This window comes from Myxine glutinosa, chromosome 10 (genome assembly GCF_964187855.1).
Source record: "Myxine glutinosa chromosome 10, kmMyxGlut1.1, whole genome shotgun sequence".
Lineage (NCBI taxonomy): Eukaryota > Metazoa > Chordata > Myxini > Myxiniformes > Myxinidae > Myxine > Myxine glutinosa.
Genome location: NC_136270.1, coordinates 91,150,206 through 91,167,174, shown reverse-complemented (window position 1 = coordinate 91,167,174; position 16,969 = coordinate 91,150,206). Strand labels below are relative to the sequence as shown.

The 16,969-nt window shown below is 41.0% G+C and overlaps 1 protein-coding gene across 3 annotated transcripts in view; it reads right to left on the bottom strand.

Moving 5' to 3' along the window:
* Nucleotides 1-16,969, bottom strand: part of ARID3A (AT-rich interaction domain 3A) — a 206,376-nt gene that overhangs the window by 180,510 nt on the left and 8,897 nt on the right. For all 3 annotated transcript variants that reach the window (XM_078785887.1, XM_078785888.1, XM_078785889.1), the window contains exon 2: nucleotides 12,315-13,153. In XM_078785887.1, coding sequence (XP_078642013.1) covers nucleotides 12,315-13,103 — 789 coding nt within the window. In that variant the 5' untranslated portion in view covers nucleotides 13,104-13,153. The remainder of the gene's footprint in view (nucleotides 1-12,314; nucleotides 13,154-16,969) is intronic.

Sequence of the window (16,969 nt, the reverse complement as noted above, 5' to 3'; positions counted from 1 at the left end):
TGTTCCTCATAACAATATTTTATTTTATTTATTTATTTATTGTATACAAGATCGAGGCTCGTGTAAGAGCGAGCACATAAAACACAAAAAACATAAACGGACACATAAAACAATAAAGGGAGGGGCAGACAAGATGGGGAGAGAGAGGGAAGCACACACGCACAACAGTATAGAGCAGGGACATCGGGACATCAGAACAGGGAACAGGGACAATTCAAACTAGAACGGCACTCAGTAGAGAACATAGCTCCGCCAGGTGAACAGTTTACGTTTTGTATCCTAGAGTAGAGCAGAAAATCACAATACAGAATCACATTTAATCAAAATCATCCGTCCACAACTTTTTGAGATATCCTGCTTTGTATCGGCTTTGGCCCTATCTCCCAATGGTGAAGAATCACTTTTAAAATACTACGAGCTGGATCCGGATCTGGGTCTTAACCAAAATTAAATCGATTCTTCCTTGTCACACACACGTGCCCACCAAGTTTCGTCCAAATCCATCCATAACTCTTTGAGATATCCTGCTATATGTTGATTTTAGCCCGATCTCTCAATGGTGAAGAATCACTTAAAAATTAAATAATTCTCATATCCGAATCCATATTCAGATCTTCACCAAAATCGAATTGATTCTTCCTTGTCACAAACATCCAACTGGTCCACCAAGTTTCGTCCAAATGCATCCACAACTTTTTGAGATACCCTGCTATGTATCGTTTTTGGCCCTATTTTCCCAATGGCGAAGAATCACTTTAAAAATTCTAGTAGCCGGATCCGAATCCTGATCTTCACTAAAATCTAATAATTTCGTCCTTGTGACATACGCTACATCTCTGCCAAATTTAGTCCGAATCCATCCACAAGTTTTTGAGAAATTTTGTTCACAAACAAATGGACAAACGGACAGACAAACAGACAGGGGTGAAAACATAACCTCCATCCACCTTTGGTGGTGGAGGTAATAATTCATTGAACAGTAAAATCTATTCCTAAAGCATTACATTAACATTTAAAGGATATTATAAATAATCCAAATCTTACAACACCTTATACTTAACTAAATGCTAATTGCAAACATCAAAATAGTTGTACTGTACTCGTACACTGAAAGGAAGAACCTTGTTAACTTGTAATTACTTCCGCCACCAAAGGTGGGTGTAGGTTATGTTTTCAGCCCTGTCTGTTTGTCTGTCTGTCTGTTTGTTTGTGAACAACATATCTCAAAAAGTTGTGGACGGATTCAGACGAAATTTGGCAGAGCGGTTGTGTATGTCACAAGGACGAAATGATTAGATTTTGGTGAAGATCCTGATTCGGATCCGGCTACTACAATATTTTAAGTGATTCGACACCATTGGGAGATGGGGCCAAAAACTATACATAACAGTATATCTCAAAAAGTTGTGGACGGATTTGGACGAAACTTGGTGGACCGGTTGGGTGTCGGACAAGGACAAATAGATTCGATTTTGGTGAAGATCTGAATATGGATTCGGATATGATAATTATTTAAATATTTTAAGTGATTCGTCACCATTGGGAGATGGGGCCAAAAACTATACATAGCAGGATATCTCATAAAGTTATGTACGGAATTGGACGAAACCTGTTGAGCAGGTTGTGTGTGTGACAAGGAAGAATCGATTCAATTTTGGTGAAGATCTGAATATGGATTCGGATATGATAATTATTTAAATATTTTAAGTGATTCGTCACCATTGGGAGATGGGGCCAAAAACGATACATAGCAGGATATCTCATAAAGTTATGTACGGAATTGGACGAAACCTGTTGAGCAGGTTGTGTGTGTGACAAGGAAGAATCGATTCAGTTTTGGTGAAGATCCGGATCCGGGTAGTATAATTTTTACGTGATTCTTCACCATTGAGTGATGTGGCCAACCAGGGGGAGGTATGCTCTCTACTGAGTGCCGTTCTAGTTGTAATAGTGGTGTGAGGCTGAAACATACTTGGAGTTGTACACTTCAGTGGGTGTTTGCCATCTGTTTAAGCGCTCACCTCATCGACGTACTAAGCTTTAAATGTCTCTTTCCCAACAAGTGCTGTGGTTCCCCTATCAACTTTAGCCCCTGGATAATCCATAAAGCAGCCTGAAATAGCAGTGCTGATTTTAAATAACACCACTATTCTATAAATAGATTACAAGTGTGATTTATTGTACACGTTTTCAAACTCGGACAGATATATAATATAGATATATCTTAATTTAACAAGCACAACATACACCAAAGGGAAATGCACAAGTGTGCACCCGTAAACATCACACCAACGAAAAGGTTCATAACATTCTGAGTCTGCTCGTGAAGACAACTTTGACCAATATCAGAGTCCACACAAACAACCTATTGGATGATGTTACAACAGCAGATCCACAAGCATGATTTAGGGGGAAGCTGTTTTCTTAAAGGTGAATGAAGGGGAAGTAATCTAGATTTCTTGAGAGTTGCTAGTTGAACAGATCATCAATTTTTAAGTTCCACACGAAATGTTCAACCCAAGGGTGAAATCCAAATTGTTTTGCATGTTGCCATGGAATGGGCAACGGTACTTATTTCTAGGGGTTATTCTGCTATTAGGACCTATTATTTATTTATTTTACATTCATCTAGTTACAGCTCATGAAGGAGCTTATACATAAATCCAATGCAGGACAAAGACATTATGGTGTACTTATGCATGAATTACAAGAACATTAGTAGGCAATGGATGAAGACATGTGGCATGCGGTATTTGAATGTGCGGTTCCTGTAACATGAGTCAGTGGATTCAGATGGAAACACTAGCAAGCCAAATCAAAAGCCTTGTTTTATGATTCATATTTTTACAGAACGTGTTCTCAAACAGTAAAGTGAACTTTAATACTTCACCACCGAAACAAAGCATCATGGTGCCTGCCTAAAGTAATGAATCAAATGGTCCACCTTGTTTTGAAAAACACCAGCAGTGGATGAAGCAGGTGAAACAGCAACATTGTGATCCCTTTTAGGAGACTTAGATGGTATTATGTGGTGCTGTGCTCATATATCGAGTGCCGAGATGACAAAAAATCCTTTCAAGAAAGAGTAGGCCATTGTGTGCCGGTACCCTGACTTGATTCCGTGCATGCGGATAGCTGCATAATTAGCATGACCTGCGGTTGCTGAGAGGGATCGGTGTGGATATGGCAGATGGGACATTGGGACACTGGACAGTGGACAGGCATGATGGGCTGTGGATGGGTCTGAAAGTGAGTGCGAACGAAAAGGGGTGTGAACGGGGTGTAAATGCGAGTGAGAAATGTTTCGTATTAAGGGTTGCACAGTGCATTGAACAATAAAAGAAAAGAATTATCTGCTTTTGTCAATTAAAAGTGTTTTATTTTTATTTGTAAAAAAAATCCATTTCATCTCTCACATATCTGTGCCAAAAGTCTTTTCCAGATAAAACTGTTCAAAATGAGAAGACCAGCTTACTTTAACTCTGATTCTCAATACAGTGAACCATGTGTTTTACTCCTCATTATTGCTCTTATTTTCTGCCAGATCTACTCCAATCTAGATATGCCACACATTGTGCTTCTCAACTTTTTCAAAATTATTTTTATGTCAGAGCATTTTTCTGAGAATTGGTCTTATACTTATGACAAATCTTTCAATGTCCGCTAATATTGTCGGTTAGCATTGGATAGAGATCACTAGAACCACCTTTCGAGGCCATTTTTCCCCGCAGAGAGAGATTTTCCCCGCATTTTTTTCATTGAAAGCTTGGTCCTTTTTTGGGGGCACCGTGGTCCCCTTTTTGAGCAATGTTTTATGGTCGGATGCCCTTCCTGCCGCCAACCCTGTTGGTCGCCTTTTGCGACACACAGGGAATTACCAGTGAACTGGTACTCAATTTGCCGACCTCAGAAGGATGACAGGTTGACAGGTTGAGTCAACCACCCTGGCATTAATTCAGCGATCGACCGGGATTCGAACCCAGGATCCCAGGTATCCCAAACCGGCACCCTAACCGCTAAGCCAACACCAGGCTCAGATAGAGATCACTAATAACATGAAAAGCAGGTTGGCAGAAAAAAATTGAAATGTAACCAGAGTGAGGTCCATAAGGTCAATCATGTTTGAAGTGTCCATACTAAGAGAGATTTTAATGAGTTTACAAATGACAAAACAGAGTTTTAAAAAAAATCGCACCCATGTCCAAAGGAAGCAGTTAGTTTGGCATTTTCAATGTGAAATATGCAAAGTCCAAAATGAATGAAACCATTTAGAATTAACCTTTGAAACCCTTTAGAATTACTCTTTAGAATTACCCTTCAGAACACTTTAGAATTACCCTTCAGAATTACCTTTTACAACTCTTTAGAATTACCCTTTAGAAACCCTTAGAATTACCGTTCAGAACACATTAGAATTACCTTTTAGAACTCTTTAGAATTACCCTTTAGAACCCTTTAGAACTACCCTTTAGAATTACCCTTCAGAATTACCTTTTACAACTCTTTAGAATTACCCTTTAGAAACCCTTAGAATTACCGTTCAGAACACATTAGAATTACCTTTTAGAACCCTTTAGAACTACCCTTTAGAATTACTCTTTAGAATTACCCTTTAGAACTCTTTAGAATTACCCTTTAGAAACCCTTAGAATTACCTTTCAGAACACATTAGAATTACCTTTTAGAACTCTTTAGAATTACCCTTTAGAACCCTTTAGAACTACCCTTTAGAATTACCCTTCAGAATTACCCTTTAGAACTCTTTAGAATTACCCTTTAGAATTACCCTTTAGAACTCTTTAGAACTCTTTAGAACTACCCTTTAGAAACCCTTAGAATTACCTTTCAGAACGCATTAGAATTACCTTTTGGAACCCTCTAGAAGTAAACTTTAGAACCGTTTATAATTACCCTTTGGAACCCTTTAGAATTACCATTTGGGATTACGCTCTAGAATTACCCTTTAGAATGACCTTTCAGACTACATCAGAATTACCTTATAGAACCCTTTAGAACCACCCTTTACAACCTTTTAGAATTACCCTTTAGAATTACCCTTTAGAATTACCCTTTAGAATTACCCTTTAGAATTACCCTTTAGAATCATCCTTTAGAATTACCCTTTAGAAACCTTTAGAATTACCTTTCAGAACGCATTAGAATTACCCTTTAAAATTACCCTTTAGAATCATCCTTTAGAATTACCCTTTAGAAACCTTTAGAATTACCTTACAGAACGCATTAGAATTACCCTTTAAAATTACTCTTTAGAATTACCATTGAGAACTTTAGAATTACCCTTTGCAACCCTTCAACAATTACCTTTCAGCACGCATTGGAATTACCTTTTAGAATTACCATTTAGAATCCTTTAGAACCCTCGAGAAGTACACTTTAAAACCCTTTAGAATGACCTTTTAGAACCCATTAGAATTACCCTTTAGAACCCTCTAGAAGTACACTTTAGAACCCTTTCAAATTACCTTTCAGAACGCATTAGAATTACCTTTTGGAACCCTTTATAACCCTTTAGAATTACCATTTAGAACCCCTTAGAGTTACAATTTAGAATTACTCTTTAGAACCCTTTAGAACCCTTTAGAATTAAACATGGTGGGTTAGAAAGGGGGTTCTTCTTCTTCATTTTTGATGGACAGATGGGAGGAAGGACAGAACCACATATTGAAGCGGCTTCACCACTTAAAAATACGTGTGACCAGTGTATACTGTGGGTAGGTTGAGGGCGGTTGGAGGTTGGTGCTGGGGTTGACAGGTTGCATATGTACAAATCACAATCAGCCGATATAAATCTTAGATATATGAAGCTGTGTTCGTGAATGTGGGTCATAATGAGTTCTTGTCTGAGGCCCATTCTACAGGCCACGTCTTCCCTCCTCTCCCCAAACGTCACAAGCACCACCTTTTAGCCAAGCACCACCTTTTAGCCAAGCCACACCTTTCTCTCCAACGGCCCAGAAACCAAACCGCCAGTCTCCACACAAAGCCACGACACATTATGGGACGTCAAACTGAGTTACTTTCTGTCTGCTAGACACAATGATGTGTTGCTTATAACTCCATATGTTACAAACACACCATCAGCCTTTACTTCTCAACTGTTTCATTGGAATGCTTGCTTGAGTGCTTAAGCCACTTGGCGAGCACTCCACAAGCTGCTTAGTAATGGCTGCCTTCTCCTCTGAGCTCCCAAGGTTAATCATGACGAAACTTTATACGATCACATTTTTTACCACGATACACCTTAATATGGGTTTTAAAACAGTCATTTTCTTTCAATTCATAACTTAAAAGCACACGAGCCACCATCTGTCGCAAGAAAAGGATGGGAGTCCAGAGGGAGGGGTGGGATGGGAGGAGGCAGGGGAAGGGGAGGGAGGAGGCAGGGGAAGGGGTGGGAGGAGGCAGGGGAAGGGGTGGGAGGAGGCAGGGGGAGGGGAGGGAGGAAGCAGGGGAAGGGGAGGGAGGAGGCAGTGGAAGGGGTGGGAGGAGGCAGGGGAAGAGGTGGGAGTCCGGAAGGGGGGAGTGGATTAGGAGTATGGAGGGAGGGAGTGGGATGGGAGGAGTTGGGAAGAAGGAGGGGAAAGGTGAGGTAGGAGTCTAGACGGAGGTGTGGGAGGCCAGGTACTGTTGCTAATATATATATATATATATATATATATATATATATATATATATATATATATATATATATATATATATACAGTATATATATATGTGTGTGTATGTACAACAGTCTGCATAACAGACTCTGTCGCGGCAAACATCATCATCTCACAACTACAGGAGATGCCAACCTCAATAATTACTTCAGATGTAGCACCTGTGGTAGATAGAGTCTGTTGCTCCCAAATTGGCTTGTACAGTGACCAATGGAAGGGGAGATCTAACCACACATGACTGACCTCACCAAGGAGTGCTGCATTTCCACCATCTTAGAGTCCCTGTATAAAGAGAGTTGCGCCATGCGCTGACCCGAGATTTCTGGTCACGTGATTTCGTGGCGCCATTTTGTGTCTAACTTCCCCGTGCGTGAACGTCAGCTTGGTACGGGAATGTTGTTTATTGCCAAACAAAATGACTGGTTGTTCTGCTTTTGGTTGTTCAAACCAATCTGGGAAATATAAGATGTATAGATTTCCAAGTGATAAAGTCAGAAGACAAATTTGGGAAGCGAAAGTCAGACGAAAGAGCTGGAAAGCGATCGACTCCTCGAGACTCTGCCAGGTAGGTCCACGCCGCTTGATGATCGATGTTCAAAAGCAATTCTATCTGCTCGGTTTTTTTTTGGTTGTCTGTCCGTTGAAAACCCTTTTAAAGGGAAGTGATTTGTGTTTGTTTATAATCTTCAAGGAGCTGCCCAAAAATGCATTTCCGTGGGAAGAACCCTGCTCAATTCTTTTCGGGTAGTCCTAGCGGACCGCATATTGTCATTGATTGATGAAATGTCCCGGTACAGTGACATTGCCTGGTCTGCGGTTGGGTAGTCTGCGGGCAATGTCACTGTACTTTTTCAGAGGGAATTAATTTTGATTTTATAGGGGTGGGAAACCCATGGTCCGTTTTGTTTTCAGTTGTCTGTCCGTCCATTCAAAACTTATTCCGAGGCAAGTTATTTTTTTGGTTTAAAATCTTTAGCCTAATCGGCAATCATAAAAGCAATTTTAGGGGGGGACCTGCTCAATTTTTTTGCGGGTTGTGCAGCCAAGTCGCCAGCTATGAAACATATTAATCGATCAGGCAATATCCATCAGAGTTCTGGGCAAGGGTGTAGTAATAAATGAACGTTTCAATCTTACTAGATGCCGATGACGTTTTCCTTATGTCAGAGACAGAAGCTGACTTGCAGCTTGTTAAATCATTACAATGGAAATTGAATATAAATGTCGATAAAACGAAAGTTGTACACTATAGAAATATGGCAATACCACGTACAGAATTTGTTTTAAGTGTGTTAGACTATATGTCGGCTGGAAGTCCTACACCGGAATTGCTCTCGGCACCCTTTAAAAAATATTGGATATGCCCACACTCCTTTCTAAAAGTTATTAAAATTCAGAGAACGACAGCATTGGTTTGTCTTACTTATAATGTTAGCTCTTATATGCAGTGTTGGCTTGTAATATGCATTGCCATACCACTTTTAATATCACCACACAGCTCTTTTTCACGGCAATAGCTGAGTTTTTGACAAAACAAATATCACCTGTATGTAATAATAAGACGAAATATGTGTAGTAAATTTTTTTTTGAGCAGGTTTAGAATATATCACCCCATATCGCGAATGTACATGTATATCTAATCCGACACACTTAGACACAAAATGGCGTCCAAATTTGAGTTGACACAACTCTCTATATACAGGGACTCTACACCATCTTACGTAGATGAACGGATGCCATTGATATATAAATATATACACGCTGTGGACGTCACAATGAGTGGACAAGCTACCTTGGAAGCATTAATGACATTGAATGTTCCTAAGCATGTGGACTTGGAGAAATAAGCAATGTGCAGCATGTCATCCTGCCATTTCTTGGTTTTTTCACCTATACCGTTTTCCTTTTCAGAGATTGGTGGCGTTATCGTGTTATTTGTTCCCTGGGATTTCTCGCTCCTTAGCTCAACTATGCCATTGACAGTGGAGCAGAAGACAGAAGTGAAGCCCATTTCCACTTGAGCGGTGCAATCAACAACCACAACAACATTTTATGGGGGGCAGAACCACCTGAGGAGATCACTGAGAGGTACCTGAAAGGGCCGAATGTCACATGCTTCTGCACCTTCAATGCCAGATGGGAAATGCTAGGGCCTTACTAGTTTGAGAATGACAACAGCAGGACGGTGACGATTAACGGTGAGCGCTACAGGGTCGTGCTCCAGAAGTTCCATTATGATCTAGCCCAAAAGGTCACCCCAAAGCAGCTCAGCATGACCTGGTTTATGCAGGATGGTGCATTGGTGCACCCACACATACAGCTGGTGACACCATCACTTTCAGAAATCGCTTCGTTTCCCGATGTACCGCTCATGACTGGGCACCCCACAGCCCAGACTTGAACCCTCTGGACTACTCGTTCTGGTGGGGGTGGGGGGGGGGGGCTGCCAAGGGCTATGTCTACGTCAACTGCCCTGCCACACTGGATGATCTGAAGCAGGAGGTGTCAGACTACCTCCAGGCAGTGCCACATGAGACCGACAGGAAAGTTGGACGGAACTTTAGAGTCAGGATCAATGCCTGTCTGAACTGCAAAGGGACACACATCAACAACAACAACAACAACAGGCATTTTAAGGCCATTTTCCCTGCTAGAGCGGGGGTTAGCCTTGCGGTCCCCATGACAATGTTCTCCATTTTGCCCTATTTTCTGCATCTCTCCTTGTTAACCCCCTTGCCCGCATTTCTTCTTCCACCATCTTTAGCCAAGTCTTTCTCGGTCTTCCCCACCCTCTACTTCCTTCTACATTCATTTCATCACTCTTCTCAACCAGTCACTTTCATCCTTCCTCAACACATGACCAAACCATCTGAGCCTGTTCCTCTTCACAGCATCAATCACAGGCTCTATTCCCATCATCTTTCGCAATACATCATTTGTCTTCCTCTCTCTCAACGATACTCCGCACATCCACCGAACCATTCGCATTTCCACCCTTTCCAGCCTTCGTTGCTGCTCTACGTTTATTACCCATGTATCGCTCCCGTCTCGCATATGAGCACACATCAAGCACGTCAATTACAAGGATTTTGCATCAATGCCAATTTCAGACATTGGGCTCTCACTAACTCCAGCAATGACTTACTGCAATAGCAATCAGTGCTAGAAAATACCATGTCATAAGCTTTCAATAAATGTTTGTTTCACGTTCCTGAGGTTTCTGTTTCTTTGTAAATAAACGTTTAAAGTTGTATCACTCTTTTTGAAACACCCAGTATGTATGTATATATATATACATACAAACAGGGTGTATATACATACATACATATATATATATATATATACATACATATATATATATATATATATATGTGTGTGTGCGTGTGTGCATGCTAGCATGGATCCTGGATCGGCTTGCTATGGTCACCTCATTAAACATGGTGACAGGAATGCTGTACTGCAAGGGTGGGACTTGTAATACCCTCTCCCACCTGGAGTGGCGCTGCATGGTACACATTTGCACAGAGAATTTGCGTCCACCCACCCTTTTAACCTCCTGTCCCCTCCCCATCCTGCCACCTCCAAGACCACAGGAAAATATAAAAACACCCCTATGCACTAATTAGGGTCATGCTGACCCAATGTAGCAAGTCTGGATGTAATGGGCCCAGAACTGTAGGAGGAGTGACTTGACAAACACCCAAATAAACACACATACCGGTCCGTTAATTACAGTGAGGATTATCAGCATCTGATGTGCAGATTGGTTAATAGGCTTTTCGGCATTTTAAGAAGATGAAAACCTTAGGTATGCAGTGGCCTAGTGATAACCCAGGTAGGCAAGGATGCCGGAGTGAATATTGCTCGCTGTCGTGGCAGCTGGCAAGATGTGCAGCCAGAGTCAGTCTGGCATCATGAGTTACCTGGGAAGAACAATTAATTCTCATTATTGAGCATGTGGATTCAACGCTCGTTGAAGGTATCAATCAGAAGGATTTTGGTAGGATCAGAACTTCTAGAAACGAGATCATCCAGGTAGAATTTTTATGTTGCTCTTCAGCTGCATTGTTGTTTCAAAAAAAAAACCCATCTTCTTCACCACCACCTGTCAGGAGGGAAGATCTACCCACCTTGCCTGGTCTGGTCTACATATGGTACCTGTTCATACTTCTTGATTGGTCCTGAATTCCCTTGATGTATTTTCAAAAACCGATGGAAAAAAAAAAGCTTGGAGCCTGATTGTGTCGAAGCAAAATAAATTATTTTTGAAAGAAATGTAACGCATCCATTGTTTTTCATCACCATTTTCAAATTAGCTCATCCATGACACTCGGCAAAGAAAGTACATCTGCGGTATGCAAAATACAATTGTGGCGTCCCACCGTCTCCCAACAGTAGTGCACAGTGAGGCAAGATGGCAACCCGAGCAAGTGATGAAAGTACGATTACTGCAATGGAAGGATCGGACTGTTCGGAAATAATTTGTGCTTCTTCACACATAATAAGGTCCTCACAAAGATCTCTCCAGCGGTTGCACACTCCTGTAGCAGTGGTAGCTCAAATAATTATATGAAAGTCTCGACTTCCAATCCGGTGTTTTGTCAAATGGGGAAATTAATTAATAAAGAATTCCATATTTCTCACCACGCTGCACAATGCTAAGCCACATTCAGGTAAGTTCCACGTAATACATCACAACGTGCATGACGTCATCAGCTTGGATGTTATAAAAACGGTGGTGGCAGCAAATACAATCCATTCAAACCTGCCACAGCATGCATGTTAACAGGTTGAATGATCAAGCTGCCTGAATAACAGGGGAAAATATATTTTAAAGGAAACCGATGAAGAAGAGCATCCTCTTGTAACTCCATGGCCTAAATCCTCCTCACACAGAGCACCATGGTGTGCATCATCATCCTCGTCGCACATGAGCATCGTTGCCTATGGCATCCTCACTCATGGCACCAAGACCTCTATAGCATCCTCAAAAGGTGCACACTTCATTTTGAGAACATCATCAGGTGCTTAACGAATGAGAAGTGAATAATTTGGCCGGGGTGCCGGCGATAACTTGCCTACTTTTTGCAAAAGACCCCGTGCAATCATTTAAAGTCCACAACCGAATGCCAGTAGACAGGACGCTCAGGTAACGTCCGTCCGAGGAACGGCGCACGCGTCAATGCAAGCAAGGCCCTGCACCTGCCAAGCACCAATCCAACGGTTCAGAGGGAAGTGCACCTCGATGCCCACCTGCCTTTTTATACAGTGCAAGGGCTGCTAATTATGTTATGATGCTTTGTTGTGTAAGCTCCCTGTGAGTCATGCAATAATAGATTATGACTTTGTATTTATCTTTAATAACACAACTGCCGAATGCCTCAACAAACTACCCAAAGCATGCATGTCATAACAATGCCACCGGATCTTATAGCTACAGAGAGAAGAAGAAGAAGAAAAAAGACAAACAGATAGAAAAACACAATATTTTGAGAAGCACGAAGCCATCAGAATAATCATATCGACATCAGTATAGCAAGTGATGCATGCATCCAGTGGAGATGCAATTGGCAAACCCCCCTTCTGCCCCTTCTCAACATTGAATATTATTCCTTATTGCCGCCGGGACCCACCTGTTTGAATTGCTCTTCGTATGTCCAATCCTGGGCCTGGGAGGGATGCGGAAGGTCCGATGGTGACAGACTAGGCCCTGATGCTTCTACGGTAGTAGCCTGGCCCTGAAGAGAACCAGTTGCAGTTGGAAGAACTGGCCCAGGTTTCTCCAGGACTCCAGCACCAGTACCCACCACAACTCCAACCCCAGCAACTCCTGCTCTCTCAACCGGATAATCTCCTTCCTCCATCCCTTCCTCATCGTCTTCCTCCTCTGGCATGCATTCTCTTTCAACCTCTTCCTCCTCTTCCTCATCTTCTTCTGCAGCCATTGCCCTGTCTTCAGGAAAGTCTCCTGCAGCAGCAGCGGCGGCAGCAGCTGCCGCAGCAGCAGCAGCTGCTGCTGCTTTCACCATTGCTACAGGACCTACACCAATGGGCCGTGGCAAGAAACGACTGAAAGCAAATTCCCCAGGAGCATCATTGTCCGACTCTCCTTCGCTGCTGTCAGCCACCCCCCCTCGATGAAGTTCAAGTCGCCCTCCTGCTGGACCACCAGGCCCCAAGACAGGAGCAGCTAGTGCAGCACGCAGTGCTGCCTGCTGCTGCTGCTGTTGTTGTTGTTGAGCAGCAGCAGCAGCGGCAGCGAGTTGATGCGCATGGAAAAGCTGAAGCTCTCGACCTCGTTCCAACCTCTCCCGCTCTTCCCGAAGCTCCCGTCCTCGTTCTAGTCTCTCTTGCTCCTCAATCAGCTCCAGCCGGGCCTGCTGTTGCCTCTGCAGGTTCTCCATGACGGCCTCCAGCCGCATGCCAGTTCGTGGCCCGGCTGGCTCGGCCCCCGGGGCCCTTGCAGCCCCAGCTAGGGAATTGTGGAATGAGTGGAGGGGGAAAGAAGCAAGTTGGACAAAAGATCAGCCAAATCCCATGGAACAGAGGAATCGTGTGAGATTTTAATCGCCATTCCTTAAACACAGGCCATTTTCACTTCTCCCCGTATGATACAATCACAAACAACAGCGTAATCATAAACAACTCGATTTTCAGCAATTTGTCTGCAGTAACACCTTGTGTTGAAAAATCAATCATCAGCAACTCGATTTACAGTAATTGATCTGCAGTAACACCTTGTGTTGAAAAATCAATCATAAACAACTCGATTTTCAGGAATTTATCTGCAGTAACACCTTGTGTGGAAAAATCAATCAGAAGCAACTCGATTTACAAGAATTTGTCTGCAGTAACACCTTGTGTTGAAAAATCAATCAGAAGCAACTCGATTTACAAGAATTTATCTGCAGTAACACCTTGTGTGGAAAAATCAATCAGAAGCAACTCGATTTACAAGAATTTGTCTGCAGTAACACCTTGTGTTGAAAAATCAATCAGAAGCAACTCGATTTTCAGGAATTGATCTGCAGTAACACCTTGTGTTGAAAAATCAATCAGAAGCAACTCGATTTACAAGAATTTGTCTGCAGTAACACCTTGTGTTGAAAAATCAATCAGAAGCAACTCGATTTACAAGAATTTGTCTGCAGTAACCCCTTGTGGTGAAAAATCAATCAGAAGCAACTCGATTTTCAGGAATTTGTCTGCAGAAACACCTTGTGTTGAAAAATCAATCAGAAGCAACTCGATTTTCAGGAATTGATCTGCAGTAACACCTTGTGTTGAAAAATCAATCATAAACAACTCGATTTACAGGAATTGATCTGCAGTAACACCTTGTGTTGAAAAATCAATCAGAAGCAACTCGATTTACAAGAATTTATCTGCAGTAACGCCTTGTGTTGAAAAATCAATCAGAAGCAACTCGATTTACAAGAATTTGTCTGCAGAAACACCTTGTGGTGAAAAATCAATCAGAAGCAGCAACTCGATTTTCAGGAATTTGTCTGCAGAAACACCTTGTGTTGAAAAATCAATCAGAAGCAACTCGATTTTCAGGAATTGATCTGCAGTAACACCTTGTGTTGAAAAATCAATCAGAAGCAACTCGATTTACAAGAATTTGTCTGCAGTAACACCTTGTGGTGAAAAATCAATCAGAAGCAACTCGATTTTCAGGAATTTGTCTGCAGAAACACCTTGTGTTGAAAAATCAATCAGAAGCAACTCGATTTTCAGGAATTGATCTGCAGTAACACCTTGTGTTGAAAAATCAATCATAAACAACTCGATTTACAGGAATTGATCTGCAGTAACACCTTGTGTTGAAAAATCAATCAGAAGCAACTCGATTTACAAGAATTTATCTGCAGTAACGCCTTGTGTTGAAAAATCAATCAGAAGCAACTCGATTTACAAGAATTTGTCTGCAGAAACACCTCGTGTTGAAAAATCAATCAGAAGCAACTCGATTTTCAGGAATTTGTCTGCAGAAACACCTTGTGTTGAAAAATCAATCAGAAGCAACTCGATTTTTAGGATTTTGTCTGCAGTAACACCTTGTGTTGAAAAATCAATCATAAACAACTCGATTTTCAGGAATTTGTCTGCAGTAACACCTTGTGTTGAAAAATCAATCAGAAGCAACTCGACTTACAAGAATTTGTCTGCAGTAACACCTTGTGTTGAAAAATCAATCAGCAGCAACTCGATTTTCAGGAATTTGTCTGCAGAAACACCTTGTGTTGAAAAATCAATCATAAACAACTCGATTTTCAGGAATTGATCTGCAGTAACACCTTGTGTTGAAAAATCAATCATAAACAACTTGATTTTCAGGAATTGATCTGCAGTAACACCTTGTGTTGAAAAATCAATCATAAGCAACTCGATTTACAAGAATTTGTCTGCAGTAACACCTTGTGGTGAAAAATCAATCAGAAGCAACTCGATTTTCAGGAATTTGTCTGCAGTAACACCTTGTGTTGAAAAATCAATCATCAGCAACTCGATTTACAGGAATTGATCTGCAGTAACACCTTGTGTTGAAAAATCAATCATAAACAACTCGATTTTCAGGAATTTATCTGCAGTAACACCTTGTGTGGAAAAATCAATCAGAAGCAACTCGATTTACAAGAATTTGTCTGCAGTAACACCTTGTGTTGAAAAATCAATCAGAAGCAACTCGATTTTCAGGAATTGATCTGCAGTAACACCTTGTGTTGAAAAATCAATCAGAAGCAACTCGATTTACAAGAATTTGTCTGCAGTAACCCCTTGTGGTGAAAAATCAATCAGAAGCAACTCGATTTTCAGGAATTTGTCTGCAGAAACACCTTGTGTTGAAAAATCAATCAGAAGCAACTCGATTTTCAGGAATTGATCTGCAGTAACACCTTGTGTTGAAAAATCAATCATAAACAACTCGATTTACAGGAATTGATCTGCAGTAACACCTTGTATTGAAAAATCAATCAGAAGCAACTCGATTTACAAGAATTTATCTGCAGTAACGCCTTGTGTTGAAAAATCAATCAGAAGCAACTCGATTTACAAGAATTTGTCTGCAGAAACACCTTGTGTTGAAAAATCAATCAGAAGCAACTCGATTTACAAGAATTTGTCTGCAGTAACCCCTTGTGGTGAAAAATCAATCAGAAGCAACTCGATTTTCAGGAATTTGTCTGCAGAAACACCTTGTGTTGAAAAATCAATCAGAAGCAACTCGATTTTCAGGAATTGATCTGCAGTAACACCTTGTGTTGAAAAATCAATCATAAACAACTCGATTTACAGGAATTGATCTGCAGTAACACCTTGTGTTGAAAAATCAATCAGAAGCAACTCGATTTACAAGAATTTATCTGCAGTAACGCCTTGTGTTGAAAAATCAATCAGAAGCAACTCGATTTACAAGAATTTGTCTGCAGAAACACCTTGTGGTGAAAAATCAATCAGAAGCAACTCGATTTTCAGGAATTTGTCTGCAGAAACACCTTGTGTTGAAAAATCAATCAGAAGCAACTCGATTTTCAGGAATTGATCTGCAGTAACACCTTGTGTTGAAAAATCAATCAGAAGCAACTCGATTTACAAGAATTTGTCTGCAGTAACACCTTGTGTTGAAAAATCAATCAGAAGCAACTCGATTTTCAGGAATTGATCTGCAGTAACACCTTGTGTTGAAAAATCAATCATAAACAACTCGATTTACAGGAATTGATCTGCAGTAACACCTTGTGTTGAAAAATCAATCAGAAGCAACTCGATTTACAAGAATTTATCTGCAGTAACGCCTTGTGTTGAAAAATCAATCAGAAGCAACTCGATTTACAAGAATTTGTCTGCAGAAACACCTTGTGTTGAAAAATCAATCAGAAGCAACTCGATTTTCAGGAATTTGTCTGCAGAAACACCTTGTGTTGAAAAATCAATCAGAAGCAACTCGATTTTTAGGATTTTGTCTGCAGTAACACCTTGTGTTGAAAAATCAATCATAAACAACTCGATTTTCAGGAATTTGTCTGCAGTAACACCTTGTGTTGAAAAATCAATCAGAAGCAACTCGACTTACAAGAATTTGTCTGCAGTAACACCTTGTGTTGAAAAATCAATCAGCAGCAACTCGATTTTCAGGAATTTGTCTGCAGAAACACCTTGTGTTGAAAAATCAATCATAAACAACTCGATTTTCAGGAATTGATCTGCAGTAACACCTTGTGTTGAAAAATCAATCATAAACAACTTGATTTTCAGGAATTGATCTGCAGTAACACCTTGTGTT